This window comes from Vicia villosa, unplaced genomic scaffold (assembly GCF_029867415.1).
Source record: "Vicia villosa cultivar HV-30 ecotype Madison, WI unplaced genomic scaffold, Vvil1.0 ctg.000032F_1_1_2_unsc, whole genome shotgun sequence".
Lineage (NCBI taxonomy): Eukaryota > Viridiplantae > Streptophyta > Magnoliopsida > Fabales > Fabaceae > Vicia > Vicia villosa.
In genome coordinates this window covers 73,587-85,241 of record NW_026704966.1, presented here as the reverse complement: position 1 = coordinate 85,241, position 11,655 = coordinate 73,587, and the positions used below count along the sequence as shown (strand labels likewise).

At 30.2% G+C, this 11,655-nt stretch overlaps 1 protein-coding gene across 1 annotated transcript; it reads left to right on the top strand.

Moving 5' to 3' along the window:
* Positions 1 to 5,366: 5,366 nt before the first annotated feature.
* On the top strand, positions 5,367 to 10,158 carry LOC131622530 (uncharacterized). The gene is made up of 5 exons (XM_058893565.1): positions 5,367 to 5,509; positions 6,818 to 6,873; positions 7,726 to 8,930; positions 9,015 to 9,131; positions 9,210 to 10,158. The coding sequence occupies exons 3-5, from the start codon at positions 7,770 to 7,772 to the stop codon at positions 9,921 to 9,923; spliced, it is 1,992 nt and encodes a 663-aa protein (XP_058749548.1). The 5' UTR covers positions 5,367 to 5,509; positions 6,818 to 6,873; positions 7,726 to 7,769; the 3' UTR covers positions 9,924 to 10,158.
* Positions 10,159 to 11,655: the final 1,497 nt, after the last annotated feature.

Genomic DNA, 11,655 nt, shown 5'->3' with positions numbered 1-11,655 from the left:
TCAAAAAAAATGTTTAGAAATGGTTTAATTTTAGATTTTTTTTAGTAAAAAATTAATTTAATAAATAATAAACTAAAATTCATTGGATTTATAAAATGAGACGGATGGATTGAATCCATCCATGTAGTTTCATGGATGGATTAAACCAATCCATTAAACTTGTTTTTTGTTTAATGGATGGATTGGATGGATAAATTATAGGATGGATTGAATGGATATTCTCTTTATGGATTTTATTGCCACCCCTAAACAAAAGCAACACAGAAAAATACAAATCAAACATTGGGATGAAAATACATGCAATAAATGATTCAAAGATCTACTATATCATCTTTCTTATTACCCCCTCACAGGGGCGGATCTAGGTTGAGGCAATGTGTGGCTATAGCCACACCAAAATTTTTTAATTTTTTTTTCATATTTATATATTATATAATATTTTTAAATTAAAAATAAAACATTAACTTAACTATTTTTTCTTTAAATTTCTTCTTTTACAATTTTATATTTTTTCTCCCCCTCAAACTTCACCATCAGTATTTTAAAAATTAAACCGATCATTAAAACGGAGAAATTACTGTATCACTGGTTGAACTGCATTATTAAATCTGATTAATTACATAATTCAGTCAAATAAAACAACATCTATAATAAAATTATATAGTTAATAAATCCTTCGAACCAAATGACTTTTCTCTAAAAAAATCACGAGACTTAAAAAAATTCAAAAATTTAAAATTTATAAATTTATTTTTTAAATTTAAATTTTAAATATAGTTATCACACACAACAAAATAGTACAAAATACAAAATAATATAATAAAATATTGCAATGTCTAATAAATTTAATTGCATTGAAAAAAATTATCCTAAATAAATTTTGCACAACGTCTATTTATATTTTAATTTTATTTTTTTTTAAAAAAATTATCAAAACGATGTCATTTTGTCTGAGAAAAAAAGTAAGCATTTAAACGGTCAGTTTTTTAAAACGGCAGGTTTTCCATTTTTTACCAGTTTTGACCGCAATTTTTTTAAAACTATTGATTTTTTTTGTTTTTACCGGACTTGACCGCCAGTTTAAATTGGCAATTTTTCATAATAATTTAAGTCACATTTTCATGTTTAGCCACACCAATATATAATGTCTGGATCCGTCCCTGCCCCCTCATGAACAAATAGGACAACATTATGCTATTACTCTATTATTCAATCTTCAAAATATTAAAAACAAACTTTTCATTAGTGGTAGAAATAGAATACACTACTTATACACACAACCAACAAAAGTATTACATATATATATATACACAAAAACCGTTTTTAAACAAACGCTAGATAAATGTTGAAGTAAAATAATTTTAAATCAATTTCAATAAAAATTTCTAATATTGGCACATAAATTTACTTTGTAATAAAACTTTAAAACTTAATGTAAAAATTTGAATTATAAATCAATTTCAAATGATAAGATAGAGTGATAGACCACATGTAGTCACGCAATCACACATTTGACATTTTTCGGTTAAATGATTAAAATTTTAATTTAAATATTTATTATTTAATATAAATTAAAAATAGTATTTAAATTTAATTGTTTGATATTGATTTAATGATAAAAAATGGTTGAATGTCTAAATACATAATTTTTGGCAGATCGCAGTTACGGTTCTCTTTATCAAATTCAACGTCAATTACCACTGAACTAACTAATAATTGATGACTGGAGTGAGTTGATTTCTGATAAGATATGTCTCATTTTCTCATCTTGATAGTAATTTTTTAACATAAAAAAGAGAAAATAGAAGGGAATGTGTAAATTAACTTTATATTGTCAATAAATCATCATTTTATATTTCGTCAAAATAGACTAATTTTTAAGTTAGTGGGATAATATCACTAGTAATAAATTTTTATTAGACGATACTAGTGTAAATTATTTTATATTGTCATTATATAATCATTAATCTTGAAAAGACAAATTTATGCATTTATTTTTAAGTTTGTACAAAAATTTTGTATTAAAAAGTAAGCACAATACTAATTAAAAGATGAGTTTAATCATAAAATATAATAAAGCAAGATGAGTTTTTTGGCAAGTTTGCCAAGTGTCAAATTTTTAGAAACCATGCTATTTTTATGTTTACTATTAGTAGAAAGTTTCTATAATTAATTATAATTTTTTAAATTTTAATTAATTATTTCATTAATTTCTAATTACTCATAATCATAAAATATTATACCTAGGATAAATCAATAGTCACATTGAGAGAAGTAAAATTATTGGTACCAATTGAGAATCCAAGAGTTCTTTGGTAGAAGCGTAAAACAATTAAAAATTCATCTGGATCCTTATCCCATTTTTAAAAATTTTCTCTCCAAATTACTTTTCAAACCAACTATATAACAACCTTCATTTCCTTTTCATTACACACCAAAAACCACCACCAGAATACCTAAACCTCTGCCACACCTTCACCCTTCAGCCCTCAAATCTTATGTGTGTGAACTCTCATAGCAACACACTCGACCAATACAAAAATAACAGCAACAACATTCACTCATCTCAGATCGCTGCAGAAAAGAAGAAGAAATAAAAGTTCAGATCCGTAGCCAAAGTCACACGAAGAAGATTCCAAGAAGAAAAAGAGCACAACAACATTCACTACTTATCTCAAGTCGCTGCAGAAAAGAAGAAGAAATAAAAGTTTAGATTCGTAGCCAAAGCCACACGAAGAAGATTTGAAGAAAAAAACAGAGCACACATACCTTTTATTTTTGTCTGTATTTTTATCATGTTTAAGCTTTTGGATTTCTGCATAATCTTGCTTTTGTAACCTTAAACATTTGAGATCTGAATTGGGGCTCAAGGGATTGATTGGGGGTTTGGGTAATTTTTTTTGTGTTTGATGTTTGAACATATGAGTGAGATCAAGAGAGATTGAGAGAACTTTTTTATTTGTGTTATTTTATTTTGGTAAATTCTTTGATACCCATGAGTTTAAGTTGGGTACCAGTACCTTTAGTACAAATTGAATTTTACTCTTAATTTATTTTCAAATAAAATAAAATATAAAAGTGATGTGGCATTGAATTCTACTATTTGATTGGTTGAGGGTACCGGTACCCAACTAAACTCAAGGGTACTGGAGTGTTCACCTTTTATTTTTCTCTGGAGAAACAATAATGAATTATGGAAAAACATGGTAGAATAGAGTAAGAGAAAAAGAGTTTTGGTTCAATCTCTTTTTTTTTTGTTTTATTTAAGTTTTAAATGAGAATATTATATGTCTATTAATAACTTATTCACTTATTTTTATATTATTATTGATTTAATTAATAACTGTAAATAATTATTAAATAATTTTTTTAGCATAAGAAATTTTATCACATTAATATTTATTTATATATAATTATTTATTCCCTCTATTTTTATAAACTTCTATATTTACTTCACAATAATAATAATATGACTTTCAAATATTATATATTTTATTTTATAAAGAATATAAAAAAAAAATATCTCTTTCTCTCTCTCATAAATATTTGTATTTAATTTAGAATTTATACATATCTTTTAAAATTTTGTTTAATTAATGTCACAAAATTTGAATATATTTTATTTGTTTGGTGTCACAAATATTACAAAAATCAATTAAATAATATAATTTGTTAAGATTTTATGTTTTTAATGGTTTTTTAGCAATTAATGCTTTTAATAACGTGATTAAAGTTTACACCCTTTTTATAAACTTCTATATTTGCTTCATAATAATATTAATAATAATAATAATAACAACAATAATAATAATAATAATAATAATAACAACAACAATAATAATAATAATAATAATAATAATAATAATAATAATAATAATAATAACAATAAAAATAATAGTAATATAACTTTGAAATACTTTTTCATATATTTTTCTAATTTTATGTAATAAGAATGAATTACAGATTTTACAAAACATTTAAAAACTTTCTCTCTCTTCTATATTTCAATTTCAAAATATTTAAATTTAATTTAGAATTTATAAAATGTTCTAAAAAAATTTATAATTAATCTCAAATTTATTTAATATGTTTTATTTATTTAGTGTCACAAACATTACACAAATCACTTAAATAATAGAATTTCTTAAGATTTTATGCTTTTAGCTTTTATAACGAGATTAAAATTAGCAACATTTTTACAAACTTCCATATTTATTTCATAATGATAAGAATGTAACTTCTAAATACTTTTTCATATAATTAGATGTCTTATTATTTTAAAATTAGATATCTTATTATTTTAAAATGACTACTAATAATAATATTAATATAATTATAATTATTTAACTAATTATTTTGTGTTTTTCTAACTACTATTTTTTATTGTTTAATATTTATTATTCATTAATAATAATTAATTAACTTAGTCTATGAAAACAAACAAAACCTAATCGATTAGGCATTTTAGATTTTTATTTGTCCTCATTCTATTTGCTACTCTTTATTGTTATGTGATGAGGTATGTCTTTGATACGAATTCTCATTTTATTATTATTTTTTTTGCTAATTATTTTTTATTGAATTCTTTTGAAATATGAAAAATAATTTTAAGAAATGAATTATAAAGTTTTTTTTTATATTAAAAATATTATCCCGTGCCACGCACGGGTAGATACACTAGTTGTATTAAAAGTAAGCACAATAATAATTAAAAGATGAGTTTAATTGCATTAAAAGTAAGCACAATAATAATTAAAAGATGAGTTTAATTGTTATGTATTATTGGTGTAAAATTTTTTTATGGTTAAATATGTTTAAAGTGTCTCTTTAAGTTAACTATTTTTATTTTTTGTCATTTAAAAAATTCGTTAAAGAATCGTTTTAGAAATTTAAACTTTTGATACTCTTGTATTTTAGTAACGATTTTTACAACTTAATCACTGAATTATCGATGATTTTTAGTGACAGTATTCTACTTGCCAACTAAATTAACGACAATTTTAACACACAAAACCAAGAGTTAAAATTTCTAAAATGATTTTTTTAAAAAAAAATTTAGATGGACGAAAAATAAAAATGCCTAATTTTAGAAGCACTTTAAACTTATTTAATCCAAAATTTTATATCATCAATACATTATAATCATTCAAATGTATTATTTAAAAAAAATTAAATTAAAAGTGAAATATTTTAAACAAATTAACTGTTTTAATTAACGTAAAAATACATTTTAATTAAATTCTTAAAAGATTTAGTTTATGTATATACTACCAAAATATATATTGTTTCTTTATTTAGCCAAAATATATGTTTTTCACTCCTCAATTTCCTTCTTCACATTTTTCTATTTTATCGTGTTTTTTTTTTGGCATAAGCCCACGAGGGTTATGAAAGATCAAAGTGAAACTGTGAAATATCTATCTATGTAGCTTCATTTCGATCTTATATTTACTCTTTTTCTCTTTATTCAACTCGCTCCATCTCCTCCGAGTTAACTCACCTCCCTAAGGTACTCTCTCTCAACTCGTTCATGATTACGCATCTTCCTTTTTCGTACTTTCATTTCGATGACGAATTGCACCAAATCTCGTTTACGAAACACACGATTGCCAGTTTCGTTAACATAATGAATCGTTTCTAGTTCCGAGTTTCCGAATCAACTGTTTTGTTAATTTGTTCATTGATTTTTCATCATCTGCTCTTGTTTTTTAATTGAACTTGTAATCGATTGTTATATATGCATAATTTTCATGTGATTATGATCCCTTCTGATTGATATGTGCATTGTGTGTGTCTGACCTATCAAACACATACACCGGAAACACTGCACTGACACGGATGATAATTAAAAAAAAATTAATTAAACGTAATCATTGACGTGTCAGTATTGTGTCTGATGCGTTACTATCAGACACATGTGGGTAAATTTTATTACACAATCTATTTCAAGTTTTATCGTGTCAGTATTGTGTCTGATGCGTCAGTATAGTATCTGATGTCATTGTGCCAGTATCGTGTTTGAAGTTATTGTCTGACGCGTGTCAGTATCATGTCTGGTGTCACCAGTCAGTGTATCATAGATATTCGATTGAGATGCTATTTTGTTTAAAAACTAGCTATGTGTTTGGAAATGCGGTGAAGTTGTGGCTTGAGACAATCTGCCACTTTCAAAACACACTACAACGGTTTAGTGTTAGGAACAAGTCATAAAGATTATCCTAGAAGATGGTTTCTGTAGTTGAGTTGTCTGAGAGGTAGTTTAGAAACATTTCTTCGGAAACACATGTAGAAAAAATAATTATTAAGCTTGTATTTGGATTTGGAAGTCCTAATTTCAGTTATGGAAACTCAGTTCAATTAGAAGGCGTTAATGTGTCGTAAACATGAATGCGCTGTGATTCTGAACATATTATTAAAGAATCTTGAAATAACTATGGGTCTGTTAAATAGTAGCTTCTTGTGTAAGTCAAAATTAGTTTTTGCATTCAAATTTGTTTCTATAGCTCTCATTTAGCCTCTTTATTAATGTCTATAAATAGGGATTTGAAATCACATCTTAGTAACATCTTTGTAGGTAATTTTACTTCACTGTGAAAGTATTGAATTTTAGTAACCTATGTTTTCTATTTGTTTGAACTTTCGAGGTATGCATTTTCTCATTCTTGTAGTTTGTACTTTTCATGTCTATTTGGCTATTTTGTTTTATCTTTATCTTTGTTGCTGTCCTGTTGTATATATGTCCTGGGTTCTCTACACGTCCTTCTTAAGTTCATTTATTTTTATGGTTATCCCTTTGACAATATTGTTTGGTCAACAGAAAGATGAAGCCCTGAACTTGGTTCACAACCTTGGATTGACCGTTTGCTGCTTCTGGTAAGTTACTTGAGACAATCTGTGGTTGTTTATTTAGGTGTGCGCATGAGTATATTGTGCACACGGTATTAAACATTTATCCTTTAATTCAGTGACTGTACATGTTCATTTATCTTTGTATTCTTTTGTGTTACTGTGATGCCTTTTTGGGTTTAAAAACTTATAATTTCTTCCTCTGCTGTATTTTTCACGCCTTGTTGTATTCAATCTGCTAATTGAACAATTTCAGATATGCATGAATTGGCTAATAACACTACATATGCTATATTTTTTCCGTGTGTGACATAGATATGTCCTTATGTTTTCCCTCTGTTATATAATATCGATACAATCTTATAGTATCTCAAGATTATCCTTAAAATTAGTTCCGATTTTTCTTAGTTTTTATTATGATTTGTATCCCTATTTGGTTGGGATTTTGGGGCTTGTATTAGTACAAGGAAGCAGATAATATCCACCACTTTTTACTGGTGCATTGTTGAGGTAGTTACAGATATTACCATGTCTTTCTAAGTTCTAAAATAAAACAAACAGCAAAGGAATATAAAAAGACTGAAGCTTCAAAGTATCTAACTTTGCCACCTCCTTGTTCTCCAGTGAAGTATCATGAGCTTCACTGCGGCTATCCAATAAAATTCATCGTATCTCCTGTTCCGCAGTGTTGTGATTAGAAAGCCAGTATCCAATAATCTTCATCATATCTCCTGTTCCGCAGTGTTGTGATTAAAAAGCCATCCTGCCATCTTTCCAACATTTTCAGAACCATCCTGTCATCTTTTGTGCTTCATGTGAAATATCAATCAATTTTAAGGCCATTGATATTTACATTGTTATATTTATTGGTGGTTACAGTAACATTTTTCTTCGGAAACTTCTGTGCTAAGTATCTGCGTAATATGGATCCAGAAGAGAGCAAGATGGGCACTGAGCTTAACATTGATCAAGATGAGACCAGATTGGACACTGAGCATAATATAGATCAAGAAGAGAGCAAAATGGGCATCGAGCAAAACATCGATCAAGAAGAATGCAGAGTGGACCCTGAGCATAATATCAATCAAGATGATAGTAAGATGGGCACTGGGCATAACATGGACCAAGAAGAGAGCGAGACAGGCACTGAGCATAACAAGGACCAAGAAGTGAGCAGGACGGGCACTGAGCATAACAAGGACCAAGAAAAGAGCGGGACCGGCACTGAGCATGATATGGATCAAGAAGAAAGCAAGATGGACACTGAGAATCTTCCTGAGTTTTCTTCTAATCCTAATCCTCAGTCCTCAGAAAAAGAAGATAGCAAGAAGGATACTGATCCTGCAGAAGGATCTCGTAAACCAGAGTTGAGTCAGAAGATTACTCCACAATCATTGAAGGCCAAAAAAATTGTTAAGAAATCTCTGGTTGGTGTTGCTAAATTAAAGACTAAGAACAATAGTTCCTCTCAGATTCTGAGGAAAAAGATAATTAGGAAGAATAAAAAAGTAGGGGACAATGCTGAAAGCTCTCACAATGCAGACGAGAAACCAATTTCAGAAATTACCCAGCAGAATAAAACAAAGGATGAATCAACTAAGGAGAAAAATAAGGAGGTCAAAAACATTGAAGCGAAGGAAAGTCAGAATAGGAGCAGTGATGACAAAAATCCTATGGAGGAGAGCCATCAGGATAAAAAAGATAAGGAGATCAATCTGTTGGATAAGAATGAACAAGAACAGAAGAGTAAAGAGAAACTCAAAGAGTCAAAGAAGGGTTCTAGGAGGAGAAGAAACAAAAACAAGCAAAATGGCAAGGAGAAGAGCCTATCAAATGACAAAAAGAGTGAAAGGCTCGGTGGTCTCATCTTTATGTGCAGTGCTAAGACAAAGCCTGATTGTTTCCGCTATCGTGTCATGGGTGTTTCAGCTGCTAAAAAGGATGATGTTTTACAAGTCAAGCCTGGACTTAAGCTCTTTCTTTATGATTTTGATCTGAAACTACTATATGGGATTTACAAGGCTTCATCTTCTGGTGGCATGAAGCTTGAACCAAAAGCTTTTGGTGGAAAGTTTCCTGCCCAGGTTACTCTCTTATATTTTCCTATCTGTTTTATTCTGGTCCTCTTTATTTATCATGGTTTATATGCTCATAGCTGACGACTTCAGGTGCGATTCAAAATTGTTTCTGATTCTTTCCCGCTACCCGAAAGCATTTTCAAAAAGGCTATCAAGGATAATTATAACAAAAAGAACAAGTTCACACCAGAACTTACTGTTGCACAAGTGAGAATCATTTGTTACCTCTTGGCCTTTTGTTTTTTATTTCTATATCATGGATGATATTCAAATGTTCTGCTCCAGGTCAGGAAGCTCACTAGACTTTTTCGACCAGTTGGAGCTCAGCCAGTTATGCAGCCTGTTTATGCTCCTCCAAAAGCAATAATTCGAGAAAGGGAAGTTCCGGGTCGGGTTAGGGGATCACAACACCATTCACGCAGGGAAAGAGCTGGTGGACATCGATCTGATCGTCGAGAGGATATTCCTCGTGATTCATTTCCTATGGATAATTATCGAGCTTATGACCGAAGGAATTTGGCTAGTACTTCTCATGTTAATCCTATACGGGAACCTTATGAGAGAGATTATGAGCACCGTCCCCCAGAACCTCGCTATGTTCCTGCTCATGTAGAAAGTCTTCGAAGGGATCCTATTTATTTGAATGACCGTGAACAGCAGAGCTATACTCGTGTTGTTTCTGACCGTATAAATGATCCTTATGACTATCGATATGGTGCTTCTTCACCTAGGGATGCATATTTGCCTCCTTTAAGAAGAGAGGCTCCTTTAATTAGAGAGGACATCTCGTATTTGGTTGGGGGACGAGCTTTCGCCGGGACTGATAACTTGCGAAGGAGAGAGATCGTTGAAGATAGGCATTACTCGATATATTCTGCTGCTGATGCTTTGCCTGATTACCGTCCAATGCAGCCATATCGTGGAGACAAGTTGGAAGCCTCACCTTTACGAGTTTCAGCTCGTTACTCTTTTGCCGGCCCTTCATATTCTCGTCGCTAACTTAAAAATGCAATTTGAATCCCTTGCCGTTCCTTCCTTTTGATGATTGACTGAGATATTTTAAATTTGTATTAATCTTAAATGCTTAGGAACCTATGGATTCAAGGGAAAAAATCTTCATCGAGTTTCAAATGTTGTTTAATTTTATGAATCGTCACGATAAATAATGACAATTTACAACCCAGACTTTGGAATGTTTGGTGAAGGGCTGGTTTGGTATTTGATTCATTTTTCACTTCCCAAAATTGCCATTTTCTTTTGCTTCTGCACCATTAAAGTCTTATCTATCTCATTCTTTGTTCTTTATCTCTTATATTTTGTTATACTTAATGTCACCTGCCCTCTAAGGGTTAGAGGTTTTTTTTTTTAGATCTATTTGTGTTTCTTTTTCTCCCAAAAATATTTGTTTTTCACTCAATATCTTGCATTTTCGCAATTAGAGTTTGATTTTGTTCTTTTCCTCCCATGTGTTGTAATGTTGTATGATTACGACTGTTCATATTCAATAAACCTTGATGTATGGAATGGTGGTAATATAAGTGATTTTGCAATTCCCTAATTCTATTCTAGGTGTAGCAAATATCTTAGATTACCATTTGATGATGCAGAATTGGTAACACTGGTTTAGAGCAAGTGAGGAAGAGTTTGTTAGCCAAATAATTAATATATTTCCACAAGGCCGTTATCGGCTAGATAAAGGCAAATTGGTTACAATCTTATTTGCTAAAGGGAAATCTTATCACAATACCTTCCCTTAGATCAGCACCTTAATCACAGCTATACACCCATGCTTAACCATCTTCATATCAAGTATAGTAATAGGATCTTATCAATATTGACCATTAGAGCAGGGAGGTATTAAACTATTTGAACTTGAGGATTAAGGTGGAATAACAACTATGAAGCAAAAAAAACATTGCGAGTGGCAGCAGAAGGAGGAAGTTGTAACTGGTATGCAGCCGAACCAATGCAATCAGTAATTGGAAAAGGTTCATAGAACTTAGGTAATAACTTGTGGTACTCATGTGACTTCACAGAAAGCTGCTTATAAGGTTGCAACTTGAGGTAAATATAGTCATCTACAGCAAAAACACGAATATAGGCCAAGCTAGTCTGATCGACTTCAAAAGATTATCATCGGCATTACTTAATTACCATAACTAATGGCTCAACACCATGTTTTCAAGACAAGCATCATCCACTACATTTGAAAAACATACTGAATTTCAAAGTCAAAAACTCAATAGTTTTGCCACCCAAACTTGTTGAAATTGAGTATTGAGTTTTCGGTTCAGCATGTGATTAATACTTTTCTAATTGTCTTAATAAGAAAATGAGCAAGAGAAAGATAAGAACCCCATCCTAGCGCTGTGTAGACAATGGCTAATAACTCCCTCTCAATGACAGACATAGCCGGTTGTTTAGGGCCTAAAGATTTACTAATATAGGCAGTAGGGTGTTGGTCTTGCATCAAGACAACATAAATCCTTTTCCCAAATGCATCAGTTTGCACAACAAACTTTTTGGAAAAATCAGGTAAACACAACATTAGTGCAAAAATTAAAGCATGTTTCAGTGTTACAAAAGCCTTGGTAGCATATCCTCCGACCAAATAAAATGATCATTTTTCGAGAAATAAGTCGAAGGTTGAGCAAGCTTACCAAAATGTTTGACAAGTCTTCTATAATATCCAGTTAAGCCTAAAAATCCTTGTTTGCTTAAGATTTTGCGG